Genomic DNA, 19729 nt, shown 5'->3' on the forward strand with positions numbered 1-19729 from the left:
TGTGTCATGTGTTTCGCTAGCCAATCACAGTCCTGAATTTGCAAAGTCAGCCAATCACATTACAGTTAGTGGTGATGACACTAGCTGTAATGTGATTGGCTGATATGAAAAAAGTATCGATTTGCATTAACAATGGAAGGGTTAGGGGGTACACACATTTTTTGGTCGGTGTCCAAAACTCACTAATAGGGGGCGGCTACACCGCCCCAAAAAGTGTTTTGCACAAATCGGCCTCCTAGTGGCGCTATAACGGGCCAATCTGAAAAATTCAGGGCAGAGGTTCTGGATTGGAATCCAGGGAGTGTGTGTGCACAGTTTCGCAGTGACCGGGCCAACGGTGCCGGAGATTAGCTGTTCACAGACAGAAGGACGGACGGACAGGGTGCAAAACAGACTCTCTCGCCATGCCTTTCGGCCTGGCGGAGACAATAACAGTTTAACCTGATCATCTCATTATAGTCCAGGCGTTTCGGGCCATATTTTGATGGAATCGTGCACTTTACGATACAAGCATGAAATTTGTCACACAGTTAGAGCATGCCATAAGGAACATTTTTGGCTATAGGGCCATCGCAGATTTGTCCTGTGGTAACCATGGCAGCCATTTTCCAAAATGGCCTCCATCTGCTGTTATTTTACCAATAACTCAGGTGCTAGACAACCTAGGATCTTGATTCTGGTGACTAATCCTACATTTTCAAGTATGAGGAATACAGTGGTACTATATAGAATTGTCCTGTGGTAACCATGGCAGCCATCTTTCAAAATGGCCACCACCTGCTGTCATTTTACCAATGACTCAGGTGCTAGACCACCTAGGATCTTGATTCTGGTGACTAATCCTACATTTTCAAGGATAAGGAATACAGTGGTACTATTCACAACATGCTAGTAACTACCTAACTAACTACAGTACATGAGGAGGCTGATACTCGTGTCATATTACACCTAGAAGATGCTGTGAAGAAAGGGTATAGCAAGGTGACAATAGGCACATGGTCCTGGCAGTAACGTCAGCCCAACGCCTCCACTTGACTGAGCTGTGGGTTGCTTTTGGAACTGGGAAAAGTTTCCGTAACTTAGCAGCTCATGAGATGGCAAGGGCATTAGGCCCAGATCGATGCTTAGCCTTACCCATGTTCCATGCCTTCACTGGATGTGACACAGTGTCATCTTTTGGAGGCAGAGGCAAGAAGACGGCATGGGAGACCTGGAAAAACTATGGTGACGTCACACGTGCCTTCAGTTCCTTAGCTGCCATCCCAGACAAAATAGATGACTGGATGGAGCCTCTGGAGCGATTTGTGGTATTGCTCTATGACCGCCAGGCATCAGTGAGCGGGCACGGAAGCAGCTATTCACCCAGAAGGGCAGAACAATTGATGGACTCCCCCCAACACAAGCTGCACTGATTCAACATACAAAGAGGGCAGCCTACCAAGCTGGCCACTGTTGGGGACAGGCGATGGTTGCAGCCCCTGAACTCCCATCCCCAGGTGAATGGGGGTGGAAGAGGAAGGAGACAGGTGAATACAAATAATTTAATCCACTTCTTTACACTTGTAAACCTGTGATCTGACAATAAAGCTGATTCTAATTTTGACAGGAGGATGGGAAGTGCACGGGACCACACAGAAGCGAGCCTGGCCTTTCGGGAACTCCTCCGCTGTGGTTGCAAAAAGGGATGCAGTGGACAATGCAGATGTGTTAAGGCAGCACTTCAGTGTACTGCCCTTAGCTACTGTGGTGGACTGTGCAACTAACATTGTGTAGATTATCTGGCTTTATTGAATAGACCCCTTAACAGTCGACGTCACACTGATAAGAACCAGTCTGCGCGGAACCAGTGTGCGCGCAATGAAACCCATTCTATCAGGTCTCGCTAGGACGCGCCTCACTAGCCAACACACAAGAGGGGGTTGGGGTGTGCTGAAATCAGCGCACCCCAAAACAACAGGTTGAGAATTTATTGTGTGAAACAATCACCTGTGCGTCCAGTCTCAATGTTGGTAAACAAATAATTGGTCTATATGCCATTAGGCTATGACTCATGAGTACTCTGCCTTTGTTGTGTCTTATAGTCCATTGAAAATAATTATGCAATACTACTACTAATAAAAGAAACAGTGAAGTACTGCATTCTTGACACGTGTCAGTTTGAAAACATCTACTGTACTACATCATTACATATTTTGATGGGTTTACTATTATTTAATTAACTGAATGCCAGATACATGTAGTTAGGTAGTAGAATGTTGTAAATAGTACCGCTGTATTCCTCATCCTTGAAAATGTAGGATTAGTCACCAGAATCAAGATCCTAGGTGGTCTAGCACCTGAGTTATTGGTAAAATAACAGCAGATGGAGGCCATTTTGGAAAATGGCTGCCATGGTTACCATAGGACAAATCTGCGATGGCCCTATAGCCAAAAATGTTCCTTATGGCATGCTCTAACTGTGTGCCAAATTTCATGCTTGTATCGTAAAGTGCACGATTCTGGCCCGAAACGCCTGGACTATTAGCCTCGGTCCCAGCCTCACTCATCTGCGAAGAGAAGAGCCTGGTCACGACCTAAAGCAGCGAGTGTCTAGGAAGTCCTGAGTGGACAGGATTTTCGTTTCCCCCGGAAACTATATTTTTTGACCAATCACAACACTCATTTCATTCACAGAGAATGTTAACAGATTTGTAAAGCATCAACGTCATTTCCTTGGGCGGTACTTCCGCCAAATTCAACCATTTCCGGTTGCCAACTTCCTAGACAACCAACATCCCAGGTCTTGCCAGCGTGTCATCTCATGGGTTCAGTAACTGTTTAATTAAGTGACTATTGACTAGTTGGCCGTAGCCCTACTATGTAATACATGGGGCGTCCCTTATTTGAATTTCAGGTAGTTGCAAACTCTATACATGAATCATCTAGGCTAGCAAAGAGTTATATTCTTCATATTCATTGTATTAAATTAGTTATCAGAAATGCACATTTGTTTGAAGAACATATTAATCTCAGAGACAAAATATAGTCAATGCTTACAAATTAGCATCCCCACGTACTGACGTTAATGTTATGCTAACAACAGCCACATTCACAGGTTACAGTTCTTTGATCATTGAGAAAAGAAAGGCAACTTGGGCCTATTCCTTTTCATCTTAATTAATCTAATCTAAATGTTGTTTGTAGCTTTGTCTCACTCTCTTAGAAGATGCAGCGGTGCAGTGATCAGTCACTGACTGCACATAGAAATAGACGAATAGAACAGATCTCTCATTGAATGGCATGCAGTCTAACCTGCACTACATTAAGATCTATGATTAGTATTTATCAGAGGTGGAGGAATTACTCGACCCCTGTACTTGAGCAAAAGTACAGATACTCCTGGTCAAATTTACTCGACCACGAGGCCTTCAAGTAAAAGTAGCTCAGTCAAAATGTTACTCAAGTAAGAATAAAATAGTCATTGCTTTTAAATATACTTAAGTATTCAAAAGTGGTCTCTCTAAAAGTAGAGCCTTCCTAGAGATGTATTTGAGTAAAAGTAAAATATTTGTCTTGGAAATGTAATCAAGAGTAATAAGTATTTAAAAAATCACACCCAGTGTGAAGTGAGCGGTGATATTTATGAGTTATTAATTTCATCATGCATCTCGGTAGCCAATCACAGCACGTCCTGCGAAGTTACGTGCTTAAGTTTTTTCCATTATTATTCATTGCATCATGCGTCTCGCTAGCCAATCACAGCGCGTCTGCGAAGTTTGAAGTTAATTTCATCATGTGTCTCGCTAGCCAATCACAGCACTTCACACTGGGTGTGATTTTTTTTTAGCCTATGGGCGTGTTTTCCACAGCATGGCGTCACAGCGAAAGACACATTTTCACAACAGAAAGAAAAACTTTCACCACGGATGGGTCCTAAACCCTCTTATAGGAGCGGTTGCACTGCTCAAAAATCTAATACTCAAGTAATGTCACGGTCCGCTCCTGGGGCCGTGGACTCATTGCCCTTATATGGTTGTGGACACTTTAGGCCTGTTCTTTAGGCCTGTCACGGTCCGCTCCTCGGGCCTTTGTTTGTTCTGTTCTGTATCTAGTCTTGTTATTCTTTTACTCTGTTGTTGTTGCCCTGCTTTTGTTCTGTACCTTATGTTGTAGTATTGTTTCCTGTTGTGCCTAGTTACTGTTACCTGTCTTGTCTCACCTCCCTGTAATTATCGTAACCCTAGTAACCTGTGTTGTGTTTGCCTGTTAGCCTATCCCAGTGTTGATTGTCTGTTGAGTTCACCTGTGTCTTATTCTTTCCCTGTCTATTTAAGCCCTGTGTTTGCTCCACGTCTTTGCTTGTTCATTGTCTTATGTTGCGTGTAGTTTGCTCATGGTTTCAGTTCCTGTTTGTAGTCATACCTTTGAGTTAATAAACCCTTTAAACTGACCTGTTGGCCTCTGTCTCTCCTGCACTTGGGTCCTACAATCCTGCCCTGACTCAGACCGTGACAGAATGAACAAGCCATATGGACCCAGCGGAGAGAGTCTTTTTCAGTTTTTAGTTTCTTGCCAGTCTGTAAGCCAGCTGAGTAGACCAACTGCCGTATAGCAGACAATCCATGGTCTGCTTCTGTTTCTCTTCGGTCCTGCACTGCTGTTGTTGTCGTGTCGGCCGTACCTGCCGAATTCTCGCCTGCTCTCCAGCCTGGCATTGGCCAGCCTACTCACCAGCCCGCACCCGTTGGGTTTGTAGGCCTCCAGCTTCTCTGCCCCGAGCCTGCCTCTGTTGACCCCGCGTTCCCTGAGCCAGCCTTGGCAGAGACAGCTGCTTCCATATGCTGGGTCTCGCTTGGCAACCGTCAGGGGGAACCGGGCGAGGGGGCTTCTTCGTCATGGCTTCCGACATCACCAGCGCTTCCAGCTACCCGGCATCCAGGAGCCGTCGCTGCCCAGCTCGCCGCTGACCAGCTCGCTGCTGCCCTGCACTCCGCTGCCCAGCGCTCCGTCGTGGTCCGCCGTGGTCCTCCGGTTCTTCGCCTGCTGTCCGGGTCTCCCCTGCCGCTACCCTTCCTGTCCTGGGGTCCCTTGAACTTCGCCCCCTCCCGTGCCGCTCGGCCCTTAGGCCCCTGCCCTTCCTGGTGGTGGTCCCTGTCTCGTGGGCCGGCGCGGGTTGGTGGCTGCCTGGGGGTTCTGACGGCAGGACCTGTTCTGGCCTCGAACCGTCTTCTCCGCCCCTGGCTGCTTGTGCCCTCTGCGCCGGTGTGTGCAGAGCCCTGGCAGCGTCCCGTCCCCCAGCTCTTGGTCCTGTCTCTGTCCTCTGCCGCTTGCGCCCTCTGCGCCGGTGTGCGCCAGAGCCCTTTGTTCTGTACCTTATGTTGTAGTATTGTTTCCTGTTGCGCCTAGTTACTGTTACCTGTCTTGTCTTGTCTCACCTCCCTGTAATTATCGTAACCCTAGTCACCTGTGTTGTGTTTGCCTTTTAGCCTATCCCAGTGTTGATTGTCTGTTGAGTTCACCTGTGTCTTATTCTTTCCCTGTCTATTTAAGCCCTGTGTTTGCTCCACGTCTTTGCTTGTTCATTCTTATGTTGCGTGTAGTTTGCTCATGGTTTCAGTTCCTGTTTGTAGTCCTACCTTTGAGTTAATAAACCCTTTAAACTGACCTGTTGGCCTCTGTCTCTCCTGCACTTGGGTCCTACAATCCTGCCCTGACTCAGACCGCGACCGCGAAGTAAAGTACAGATCCTCAGAATCTGTACTTACAGTACTCAAATACATTTATTCCATTACTGTCCACCACTGGTATTTGTGCCCTGGCCCCTGTGAAAACGGTAACCGCCTTCGATTCCGACATCTCACTACTCCGACTAGTGGCTTCCGCGTGCGGTTAGGGTTAGGGTTAGGGTTAGGTATAGGGTTCGTTAACGTCGGAAAGGCGACATGTAACCTGTGAAAACCACCAGACATAGACATTATTTATCTTACCGTGGCCTTCTTTCACGTGTTGACTCTGTAGTGTTCTGTAGCACGCTGGCTGTTGTTGTATGTCATGTATGCACATAATCACATGTTGTTGTCATGTATGCACATATTCACATGTATGTGTCATGTATATGCACACATTCACAACATGAGATTGCATTGAAGATCAGTTATTTTAAATCCTGATGGAATCAGGATTCATGAAACTCAGGAATAGATACATTTTGGAATTTTACAGAGTATGTCTTCGTCCAGGGTCTAGAAAAGTAAGGATGGGCCGGCCAATGTATTATTATTGTTTTATTCTCACACACACATTCTCTCTCTCTCTCTCTCTCTCTCTCTCTCTCTCTCTCTCTCTCTCTCTCTCTCTCTCTCTCTCTCTCTCTCTCTCTCTTTTAATGAAAGAAAGAAAGACTATGAAATGTATTCATGTTTTTGTATGTTGCGGGCGGGTGGGAGTGCCTGTGCAACCAGTTGTTGGCGCCAGTGCGCGTGGTGTTAAGAGTTAATATCTGGGAAGCTTAGGTCAGCAATACGTTTGTCATACAGGTCTGTCAAGTCAGACATCGCCAATGACTCTCCTGACCAACGTTGATTATAGATTGTGTGGGGGACTGATCAACGCCAAGACACAAAATGCAGGGTACAAGCCCACTTAAGGGTATTTATTGACACCAGTATATGACCCGTGGGCCCTTGTTATTACTTTTCTGTAAATTCAAATAATAAAGTTCAACTCAAAATCATCCCGGGGTCGGGGTATTTCTCATGCATCACAATGTCATTAATTTGGATCCGTGCGCCACAGCGTCATCGCTCAATATCCATGCATTGTGCTTCAGGTATATGTTTCCCTCTCCACAGGTTGGCTAGGAGGTAAAAGAAAGAGTCCTTTAATACTACAATTCACGAGCAATTAGCAATGTGAGGGAATAGTGGAGATATTGCCTTACCGCCTGTAGCACCCGTCCATTCACCAGGAGAGCCAGTGCCAGACTGAGACAGAGTAGCCACTTTTTTAGTTTGGTGCCACACCTAACCTGTCATCACAGCTGCGCTCAGTTGGGGCTGATTCATGAGGGTGAGTGGTAGGTAACGCCCTTCTATGACGCTGCCCAGGCTGCTGCGCTCTCTGCGAGGTCTCCCTCTGTCTCTGTCCCATGGCCTCTCCATGGTGTGGTGCTTACCTGACAGGCGGTATTGTGGCGATACTCCACAATTGACTCAATCAGTTCATTGAGGACATGTGCTCTGATGACCTGGGTTGCCTTATTTTCTGTCGTGTCACAACCGACGGTTTCTGCTTTTCTATAGAGCCTAGTCAGGCATGCACGACGTTACACTAACTCCATACAGTAGCTACCATGTCACCAGCAGCTAGTTTAGCTAACATACGCTTGTCACCCATGCAGCACCTGAGCACATTATTTCACTTTTTGATACAATCCCATGGAAGACCTCCTTAGTTAGTTAGTTCCTCTTATTATTATGATGTAACGGTGGCGTTTGTATTGACATGTTACCTGCACATGTGGCCTTCTAGCGCCTTCCCGTATCTTATTTTCAGAAGGATATTTAGTCATAATAAGTACAAATATATACAATTCTAAAAGCTACAGCTCTGACCTACAGTGTTGAAATCAGGGGACTTTGCACATGTCACATGAGTCACATGAGAGTGATGAGAGGGTTGATTGATAAGGTCATTGATTAGATAAGGGGCCTGGGGGGAACAGTGCCTGTTTTTCCACATTTAAGATAATACACAAGTCACATGATTAATCAACAGAAGGTAACACCCACATGGGTAGACCAACCCATATAAATAGAGTGGATGCTCACTGAACAGGATAAAGTGTTCTGTGTGCATCAGTGCTACTAGTTACCAGGGTGTTATTGCTGTGTTCCTCATTTTCCATTGCGAGCTCCGAGAGACTAAAGGTAAGAATTGAGAGCATGTTTACACAATGATAAATGTATATATAAGTTTTATAGTTTTTTGTGTATATCTTATGTCAGTTATTTGCCGTTGTGTTGTTGTCTGTGTTTCCTTTTATTGGTTTATAACCTGGTGGCCTAAAAGTGTTAGTGTGTTTGTATTGTGTGTTAGTTTAATAGAACCACCAAATACCCTTTACAAGAGTATATCTAATTAGTTGCTTTACCTGTGTGACTGGCCAGATAATTGTACACAGACATATACACATAGTCAGACAGACACACATAAAGTACAACTACATGGCATGTACATAAGAGTTTGTACCTCTTAAAGTTTTTATGGGGGCAACATTTTAATGTCACCTTGTTGACACTTATTTTGTTGATGACATGTGCATATTTTAGCCCCATTGTGAGTTGTACTCCACCATTGGGTTTTTTAGTCTTGGAAACTATTTCATTGGATTCCTTGACCCCAGAAATGTACACTTTGACACCAATATTATCATTATAGCTCTAACAGAAGCAAAGATATGGGCTATGCTGTATTGCTGTGAATGGCGGCGGCCATTTTTTAAAACACACTCCACTACAATTACTTGAAAACTAGTTACTATTTACTCTGCAGATATACAGCAGATCGTAAAAATGTACAATATAATTATTACTAAACATACAGTACATGAAGACAAGCACATTTCAACAACAACACAAGTTGTTTGGTTGTGGTGATGTGATGATGATTAGGTCTATACAGCTTGTTTATTTTCAACCATTATCTTAATGTTCTGTCATGCTGCTGGTGGTCAGGTGGTGATGACGGACATGACAAGAATTATCCAGTTTAACCCTTTAAGACCGGGAACGCATCTGTGTCATTTTAAGATGTCTTTGGCTATTCAAAAATAGCGGATCTACAAGCTCATAGTGTGCCACCAAGTGTCGTTCTTGAGCTTGTAGATCTGTTATTTTTTAGAAAAATCGTGGAAAATGTGTGCCAATCTTTGGCACACATTGGCACCAATCTTTTATATATATATATATATATATATATATATATATATGTTTTAAAGCAAACATTGTTAACTCCGATCTGTGCTTCTGGGGGTCCATGGCCAAATACATATCATTTTGGGGGTCCTTAACATGGAGCAGATATAGCAACATACTGTTAGGATTTTAGTGAACATTGTTAGATATGTATTTGGCCGCGGACCCCCCATCTCAAAATGTTTTGTTCCAGGTACACCCACCCCCCCCCCCCCCCCCGAGAAGCAAATATTTGAGTTACAAATGTTCGCTTTAGAAAATAGATATTCAAAGATTTGTCCAAATTTTCAAGATTTTTCAAAAATAGCAGATCTCCAAGCTCATAGCCACGCTATGAGCGTGTAGATCTGTAAAAAATAGCGTGTAGATCTGTAGAAAATAGCAGATCTACAAGCTCATAGCGCGGCACTCGGTGAAGCCGAGCTTGTAGATCTGCTATTTTTTGAAAAATCGTGAAAGTTTGTGCAAATCTTTAAAAATATATATTTTGAACCGAACATTTTGAACTCATATTACAACTTATGGGGTTCCCGGAACAAAATATTTTGAGATGGGGGTCCACGGCCAAATACATATCATTTTGGGCGGTCCTTGACATGACAAAGTTAGAGAACCACTGATATTATAGCAACATAAGTTTTTTTCAAAAAACTGCTGATTTAGAAGACATTTATAGAATCCCCAGAAGCAAAGATTTGATTGATTGATGTATTTTATTTAGTAAGACATGAGAACAACAGTACATGGAAGTACAAACTCACAATACAAGTTCTACTAAACTGGAAGACTCATTAAGCACTGAGCTTGTTTAAGATGAGATCCCCATGCACACAAATCATGATGACATATAAGAGACAGACAGATATACACACTACTATACAGAACGTCACACAATCAGCTTACAGGTTACTGGTATGAAGAGTGAAAAATATGTACAAGAGAAGAGAAAAACGGGGAGGGGGGTAGGGGGGGGGAGGTGTAGGTTAAGACTCAGACAGGGGGCCATTTTCGAATTGCAGCCTCCTGAAGGTGTATCTTTAGGGCAGTTTTGAAAGTGAGTAGGGTTTTACACTCCTTTACTGCTTTTGGTAGGGTATTCCACATGTTTGATGAATAGCATGAGAACGAGTTCATTCCCTTTGTTGAGCCAAATCTGGGTTGAACATGATTCGTGGAGCTGCCTCTGGTGTTATGATCGTGGACTTCATTAACGTTTTGGAAGTATTTTGACAAATACAGGGGGATCCCAATGTTGTGGTGTATCTTGAAGACCAGGCCCATAGCAAGTTGCTGTACTCTGTCCTCAACCCTAAGCCATCCAATCCTAGCAAAATGAGCAGGGGTTAGATGGGTTTTGTGATTGAGGCCAAGAAGTAGCCTTAGTTTGTTTTGGGATGTTTGGAGCCTTGTTTTTAAGGCCTTGGAGGTTTTGTGTGATACCATGAGGTGCATGTATAATCGTAATAACCTTGTATGAGGGCCCCTGCAAGAATCTTCAGAGTATTCTTACTGAATAGACGTCTAATCCTATACAAAAAGCGTATTCTTTGGTTGACCTTTTTGATCACTCTTTTGGCGTTTTTGTTACTGGAGAGGTCATTTCCTCCTTTCTTGTGAGAACATCCTCACCCGCTTTGATCGTGAAACTCTCATCTCACAATGACATGTTGTGATGTCATCAGTTGTAGGCTACATGTGTGATATTAACACAGTGTGTACTTTAATTATCCTGCACAGCACATGAATGATTGACACTTTTCTTCTTGATTGACAGGAATCACTTGTCAGTGCATGTTGACACTGGAGGAGTGAAGTTTACAGTCTGGACTATTTCTTCAACACTTTAATAAGGTAAACACTCTGAGTGACACAAAGCTTACTAATCTGTCAACATATCATTACTAATGTCATTAAATGAAGTTACAGAAGTGTTTGTAGGTAAACACATCAGATTATAGTAAATGATGGATGTACAGTTTATGGTACTGTACAGTCATCCAGTTATGAACTGTTCTCTCTGCTAGTGTGTCAAACTGTACCGGAGCATCAGACTCACCATCACTTTATGTCTCCTCAACATTAGACTTTAAAATACATTTAAACTAGAAAAAGTGCTCCTCGGAGCACAGGTCTCCGCCAGGTCAGGTAGGTTATTGTGGCCTCCTGGTGGCGCTACAATAGGCCAATGTCAAAAGGTTCTGCTTGTTTGTTCTTAGGTCTTGCACGGCAATCGGACACTGCATTCATGATTTGAGGCATTTTGTTCAAAAAAAATGTTTTGCTAAATTAGACCTGCTGGTGGCGCTATAACAGGCCAATGTTAAAAGGTAGCATTTGTTCCTCAACTAGTGTGAATGTGCGTGCAAAGTTTGACCGCAATCGGGCGCTGCAAACTTTAGATGTGAATCTTAGCCAATCGGGATGGAATATGAAAAATTAAACAGATCCATCTTGATCACATGACTATAGACATCATGTGTACCGATGTGCGTGAAATTTGGATAAAATCGGAAGGAGTAATGTAAAGAAATATGTTTTACATAAGTCGGCCTCCTGGTGGCGCTATAAAAGGCAGATGTGAAAAATGCATAAAAAGTTTTACACAGATTGGTGCAGTTATAGGTAAAAACACGAATCGGGCTGTTATAGCGCCACCATGAGGCTGATTAGAAAAATCTCCAGTGGAATTTCTTCCTCGGCATAGTGGGAACGTACGTGCAAAGTTTCACGGAAATTGCATGCTGTGTTCATAATTTGAGGCATTTTGTTCAAAACGGAGCAGTTCTGCAAACTTTGGAAGCCATTTTTAGCCAATCAGGATGGAACATGAAAAATCTGAAAGACCCGTTTCGTTTAATGACTATAGAGATACTGTGTACTGATTTGCGTGATGTTTGGACAAAATATGTAGGAGTACTGTGAAAAAACGTGTTTTGCAAAAAGCGGCCTCCTGGTGGCGCTATAACAGGGCCATATGAAAAAATTGGGGCAGAGGTTCTGAATTGGCATCCAGGGAGTGTGTGTGCACAGTTTCGCTGCGATCAAGCCAACGGTGCGGGAGATTAGCTGTCCACAGACGGACGGACAGACAGACAGACGGACGGACGGACGGGGGGTAAAACATACTCTCTCGCCATGCCTTTTGGCCTGGCGGAGACAATAATGTCCTCATAGATAAGAATGGATGGATTCCTATAAAACCTACTGAACACATTCCTGTTCTCTGGATAATTAATACTAACCATCACCTTGTCTCTGGTGCCACCTTCAGGCCAACTTCACACATAAGCTATCTCATAATCTATTACATCTGTCTGGAATGAGTGTTTAAAGTATTTTCTGTATTAATGAATGTACTGGAATGAGTGTTTAAAGTATTTTCTGTATTAATGAATGTACTGGAATGAGTGTTTAAAGTATTTTCTGTATTAATGAATGTACTGGAATGAGTATTTTCTTGTCATTACTGATTCATGCTTTCTTTACTATTATTGTTATTGTTATTGTTATTTATTGGTGACTCTGCTGTGTTTTTATTGTATTGTTGCCTCGGCTGCCCCTCATTTGTAATCTGAGTTTAAACTAGAAAAAGTGCTCCTCGGAGCACAAGTCTCCGCCAGGTCAGCTAGGTTATTATGGCCTCCTGGTGGTGCTATAATAGGCCAATGTGAAAAGGGTGCCATTTCTTCTTAGGCCTTGCACGGCAATCGGACACTGCATTCACAAGTTGAGGCATTTTGTTCAAAAAAATTGGTTTGCTAAATTAGACCAGCTGGTGGCGCTATAACTGGCCAATGTGAAAAGGGTGGCATTTATTCCTCGGCCTTGTGGGAATGTGTTTGTGAAATTTCACAGAAATCGCACACTGCGTTCATGATTTGAGGAATTTTGTTCAAAACGGACCTATCCTGCAAACTTTAGAAGCCAATGTTAGCCAAGTAGGATAGAATATGCAGTATCGAACAGATCCATCTTGATCACATGACTATAGAGATACTGTGTACCGATTTGCGTGATTTTTGAACAGAATCTGAAGGAGTAAGAGCAAAAAATGTGTTTTTCAAAACTCAGCCTCCTGGTGGCGCTCTAAAAGGCATATGTGAAAAATGCATGGCAAAGGTTTTTCCTTGGCCTCTAAGGAGTGTGCATGCAAAGTTGCACGCAGATCGGTGCAGTTATAGCTAAAAACGTGAATCGGCCTGTTATAGCGCCACCATGAGGCTGATTTGAGATTTTTCAAGTGACATTTCTTCCTGGGCCAAGTGGGAATGTACGTGGAAAATTGCACGGAAAGTGCATGCTGCGTTCATGATTTGAGACATTTTGTTCAAAACGGACCAATCCTGCCAACTTTGGAAGCCAACCTTAGCCAATCAGGATGGAATATGAAATATCGGACACATCCGTCTTGATCACATGACTATAGAGATACTGTGTACCGATTTGCGTGATATTTGGAGAAAATCTGTAGGAGTAATATCCAAAAATGGGTTTTGCACGAATCGGCCTCCTGGTGGCGCTATAACAGGCCCATGTGAAACATTTGGGGCAGAGGTTCTGCCGTGGCATCGAGGGAGTGTGTGTGTGCAGTTTCACAGCGACCGGGCCAACGGTGGCGGAGATTAGCTGGTAACAGACAGAAGGACGGACGGACGGACGGAGGGTAAAACATACTCTCTTGCCATGCCTTCGGCCTGGCGGAGACAATAAAGGTTAAAGGTTATAAGGGGTGTAGGTGGTTTACATTAATGCCTTTGTTTTAAATGTTTTAATTGTGTTCATTCAGGGCGTTTACAGTATGGGGAACCGAGTCAACCGACAGCAGATTCAGCAGCCCGACATCCCAACAGCAGGTGAAACATTACTATAGAAATATCAAGCACATGATCCATATAGTGTGTGTGTGTGTGTGTGTGTGTGTGTGTGTGTGTGTGTGTGTGTGTGTGTGTGTGTGTGTGTGTGTGTGTGTGTGTGTGTGTGTGTGTGTGTGTGTGTGTGTGTGTGTGTAGATCTGCTATGTTGTGCTAACATATTTAGTGTAGAGTGAAAACAGGAGGAGGCCTAGTATAGTCCCCTGGGGGACACTCAACTAAGTAGGGTTGAAGTGGTTTAGTGGTTAAGGAACAAAGCTACAATGTTATAAAAGATTTAAATGGAGTGAAAATAGCCGATATCTGTCTGTCTGTCTGTCTGTCTCAGGGAAAATAAAAGTAACTCAAAAGTGTACTTACTGTAAGTACAGCACTCACTTGAGTAAATGTACTTAGTTACTTTACACCAGTGGTTCTTAAAGTGGGGTCCCCCTGGGGTGTCCAGGGGGTCCCACTGCACATACACTTGGGGATCCTAGGCACCAAAACGTTTGAGAACTACTGCTTTACACCACTGTGTGTGTGTGTGTGTGTGTGTGTGTGTGTGTGTGTGTGTGTGTGTGTGTGTGTGTGTGTGTGTGTGTGTGTGTGTGTGTGTGTGTGTGTGTGTGTGTGTGTGTGCGTGCGCGCGTGCGTGCGTGCGTGTTTGTTTTTTTTGTCTCAGGAGAACATCAGAGTCTATCAGATGTGAGATTGATGTTGGTTGGTGGAGGGGAGACTGACAGGAAGCCAGCTGTAAAGCACATTCTGCAGGACAAAACGTTGTTTACACCATCTCCATCCAAGGTGAGTAATATGATATGAATGTTATAATCAAAGAAGTAAACAGTGAAGAGATCAAATATACATGTTTTCTGATGTTAATGTGAAGCATCTGCTGCCATGAATGTTTAACCACTTCTAGCCTGGTGTCTTAATCATTTTGCATACCCCCCCCCCATTTATTCTCGCATTGTTTGAAAATAGCAGATCTACAAGCTCACAACCTGTTTCATAGCAACATGTTTTGATCTTGTAGATCTGCTAAAGCTAATAGCCCAAGTATAGAATAGGGCTTAAGGCCATGAAAAGTATTGGCATAATAATATAGTCACAGTACCAAACATAAAAGTACTTATTATGCGGAATGGACCATTTACAATCATATTATTGAATTGTCATTAGTAATATATTCATGTATTCATCTCTTTAATGTTATAATTAGTCATATATTCATGTGTTCATCACTTTAATATTATAATTAGTAATACATTAATGTATTCATCACTTTAATGTTATCATTAGTAATATATTAATGTATTCATCATTTTAAGGTTACAGCTGGTAGGTGGGGCTGGTATTAATTTCTTGTGCTGCTGGATAGATTTACCTATAAAATGATAATTGATCAGTTAACGTATGTTTGTTATTAATCACCTAAACTTGCAAAGTAACTAGTGATTAATACAATAATTGTAGTTGAGTAAGAAGTGCAATATTTGCCCTGAGAAAACTACTACATTTCTACAGTTTCTACTACATTTTTACAATAGCTACATGCTGATAGTGATTATTAACCATAAACCGTCTTCAGATGTAGTTAGGTTAAATTATTCCACACAGTTCAATACTGTTTTTTGTTCTAGTGTTCCTGTGGCACTGTTAGACAAAGTGAAGGAGAATAATACATTCAGTGAATTCATCTCTGACAAAGATGAGAGGGAAGTTTTCATTGAGGACATAATAGAATGGAGGTTTTGCATTTTATGACTAACATACAGTAAACCTCATATTCCAGGAGACACAATGTGTCACAAAACAGAGACAAGTTGCTGACAGAAATGTGAGTGTGGTGATCTGTCCAGATTGGTCGACTACACCTCCATCACAGGAGACCAAAGACGTCCTTCTACACGGTGTGACTCTATGTTCTCCTGGACCCCACGCTGTCCTGGTGACTGTTGATGTCAAGTCCAGTTTCTCTGAAGCTAAAAGGAGATCAGTGGAGGAACACATGAAGCTGCTGGGGGACATAGTCTGGAGACACACTCTGGTTCTGTTCATGTGGGGAGGGTTGGGGCTGAAAAGGAGACCTGTTGAGGTGTACATCAAGTCTGAAGGAGAACATCTGAGGTGGATCCTGGAGAAATGTGCCAACAGGTACCATGTCATAGATGGTAACAAGTATGACATTTCAGAAGTAAAAGAGCTGATGGAGAAAATAGAAGGCATGGTGACGAGGAACAGCGAACACTTTGAATCTTCAGTCTTAAGAGAAGACCGCTCTGTCAGAGACACAGGACACTTTGAACCTTCAGTCTTAAGAGAAGAGAGCTCTGTCGAAGACATACAACACTTTGAACCTTCAGTCTTAAGAAAAGACAGCTCTGTCAGAGGCACAGGACGCTTCAAGGTGGGATATGAGACGAGACACATGACGCTGTTTGAGAAAACATTTACTGCTGAAGAATGATAAAGATTAATTATTAATCCCTGTGGGGGAATTCAGATGTTGTAGCAGCAACAGCTGTAAGTGTAAAACACAAGATAGATACAGATACGAGTAGAGAGATAAGAAAATATACAATAAAAAAAGGATTAATAAAGAAGAATGAAAGAAGAGAGGAGATGAGAGAGGAAGTTGTAGTTTGTGGTGACACAGACACTCGACCTAATGACCTGTCTGAGGGTTTGTCTCACTCATCTATCTCAGATATACAGTAGGACAATGCATTATCTACTCAGAACTTTCTAAGGAAGTTATTATGCTCAAATAATATTGACATTTATTCATTAGGTCAAGCTACATAGGGAGCTGTTCATTAAGAATTGACAGTCCTTTGGGACAAAAGCTACACTTTTGATAGCCAAAGAGAATATGACTTTACACACTGTTCTTCTTTCCAAAACATTTTTAATAACACGTACAGTCAATTTATATTTCCAACACATCTGGTTCAGGGCAGCCTACTGATCATTCCCTCTAAATGTATTTATTGTTAATTTTATCATGACTTTTTATCCATAATCCAGACATGATAGTTAATATTAATTTATGGTGTGATTGTAAATTGTTAATGTATTCTATTGTTCTACATACAGGAAAAGGAATATTGACGATAGGCTACTGTACTAGACTTTATCACATAGGCTACACAGTCTTTATTTACCCTATAGGGTGAAAGAGGGTAAGAACAGAGAGGGTGATAAGCCATATATCAGATAATAGCTGCTGTTCAGTTTCTTATTCATTGTTGAGTGCTGGTATACCTACAGTATACTGTACATTGCAGGAAATATAAGATATAAGAACATAACATATATGTACAGTATTCAAATATAAGAACATAACCTATATGTACAGTATTCAAATATAAGAACATAACCTACATGTACAGTATTAGAATATAAATACATAACCTACCTGTACAGTATTGACATAAACGTGTGTGTGTGTGTGTGTGTGTGTGTGTGTGTGTGTGTGTGTGTGTGTGTGTGTGTGTGTGTGTGTGTGTGTGTGTGTGTGTGTGTGTGTGTGTGTGTGTGTGTGTGTGTGTGTGTGTGTGGATCCTGCAGACTGAATACTACATGACAGTGACTCATAACCCACGTGGGACGTGTTTGATCATTAACAACGAGATATTCTCTGTGTCCTCTCTGCCTAAACGTGAAGGAACTCTGAAAGATCAAGGTATGTATCCCTGCTTTAGTGATCAGATTTAATTTGTTATCAATCAAGGCCCTTGATCAAAGCCAACACTTGTCATCTATATTTGTGCTTTAATGATATATAAAAACAGTCTCTCTCTCTCTCTCTCTCTCTCTCTCTCTCTCTCTCTCTCTCTCTCTTTCTCCTTATCATGTCACACAGAGGCTCTGGAAAGAGTTTTCTCCAAGCTGGGCTTTAAGGTGAAGATACGCACCAACCAGACAGCAGATGGCATCCATCGTGTGCTGCAAAAACTGGGAGGAAAAGATTTCACGGAGGCAGATGCTTTGGTAGGTGGTGTTCAACATCTACAAAGAGGTGTAAGCCTTTCACTGTGCATTCCTGTTTTCACACATTCTTCCTCTGACATTAGGTGGTGTGTGTGCTGTCTCACGGGGACACGCGATGCGTGTTTGGTACGGATGGTAATAAGGTGTTGCTCAAAGACTTGACTCAGCCCTTCAGAAGCAGCGATGCCCCCACCTTGGCAGGGAAGCCCAAGCTGTTCTTCATCCAGGCGTGCCAGGGGAGCGACTACCAGAAGGGGGGGGTTCTGCCACCCCCGACACCCCCGACACTACGGGCTGACCGTAGTGTACGCCCCCGCTTGTTGCCCCCGGACGAAACAACTCCAGACCATGCAGATGTCCTGATGGGCATAGCGACCGTAGAGGAATACGTGTCATTTCGGGATACTATCAAAGGTTCCATCTACATCCAGGAGCTGTGCAGGCAGCTTGACGAAACAGCATTCAGGTGAGATGGAGGTTTCAACATCTGTCAGCACTGATCAATGGCTTGACTTTAAAAGCCTTTTGTCTGTTCTGGTAGAATGCTTCATTCTTTTGTTTCTCTTTTGTTTACATAATAAGCCATTGGGAGGAGAGTACCAATTGATTATCTTATCAATCCAGTAATTCAAGGTTCTCAAATAGTTTTAAAAATACAATACCACAACTACATGGCATGTCAAAGGGGACAGAATATAGTTGATTTATTCACTAATGCAAACCAAATTGTCTTAAATGTAATGTAAATCATTCTGCTGTGAGGGGGATATGAAAATCGGACCGGATGCTTCCCCTTGTTTTCTGAGCAGTAAAGTAACTAAGTACATGTACTCAAGTATTGTACGTAAGTACAATTTTGATGTATTTTTTACTTTCTTCAGTATTTACAAATTTCAATACTTTTTATTCTACCCCACTACATCTCAGAGGAAAATATTGTATTTTTACTCCACTACAATTATTTGAAAACTTTAGTTACTAGTTACTTTGTAGATTTTGATCATTATTACAAAACACACTAACCACTTCAGCCCTATATATATAATATTTCGGCCATTTGAAAATAGACGATCTACAAGCTCTACATGCATCGCGATGCTATACATTGAGAGCATGGAGATCGGCTATTTTTGGTACTTAAAGTATATTTTGATGCCAATACCTTTGTACTTTTCTCAAGTGAATTTTGAATTTTTCACGTCCTCTTCACAATAGAATAAACATCAGTGAAAAGTCCAGAGTTTAATTTCAGTGCTAATGTAACGTTCTATTCTCCACTGTTTCCTGAATCCTGACAGAGGAGAAGACATTCTTAGGGTCCTGGCGTCCGTGAACCGGGAGGTCAGCAGAGGACACTTTTATACTCAGAGGTACAAGCAGATGCCAGAATACCGGACCACCCTCACCAAGACACTCATCCTCAAAACAATCGGAGACAACAAGACAGCTGCACGTGAATAAAAGCTGTTCATGATCTTACGCTAACCATTTCTCTATTAAATGCTTCATATTAGTTTTGTTTGTGAAGTGGGTCTCTCTCTCTCTCTCTCTCTCTCTCTCTCTCTCTCTCTCTCTCTCTCTCTCTCTCTCCTCCTCTTTTAACAAAAAAAAGTGCTATAAATAAAGATGACTTGACTTTGCTAAGTCAAGTCATAAATATGAGCATTATGAAAACAAATCCATAAAAATCTTTGCTTTGTAATGGGAACATTAAGATATATTAGAAGCCTGCCTAATGTAACTCTGACAACTGAGTGCATTTTTACAGCTATTAAAAACAGGATTAATTAGCTGTATAGGCTATGTCATGGGTCTGCAACAGGGGGTCCTCAGAGTTACTACAGGGGGGGTCGCCAAATCTTTGTGTGATAGGATATTTTTTTTAATTCTTAAACCCTAGCATCCCTATTCTGAGTAGAACTTCAG

General features: G+C 42.4%; 1 protein-coding gene across 1 annotated transcript; it reads left to right on the forward strand.

The window, feature by feature from the left end:
* Nucleotides 1-17392: 17392 nt before the first annotated feature.
* LOC311044840 (caspase-8-like) lies at nt 17393-19264 on the forward strand (the record flags this gene model as incomplete). Its single annotated transcript, XM_084056656.1, has 4 exons — nt 17393-17495; nt 17676-17803; nt 17887-18269; nt 19102-19264. 4 exons carry the CDS (start codon nt 17393-17395, stop codon nt 19262-19264), a joined length of 777 nt encoding a protein of 258 aa, XP_083912782.1.
* Nucleotides 19265-19729: the final 465 nt, after the last annotated feature.

This window comes from Gymnoscopelus microlampas (genome assembly GCF_963454915.1).
Source record: "Gymnoscopelus microlampas genome assembly, chromosome: 5".
Lineage (NCBI taxonomy): Eukaryota > Metazoa > Chordata > Actinopteri > Myctophiformes > Myctophidae > Gymnoscopelus > Gymnoscopelus microlampas.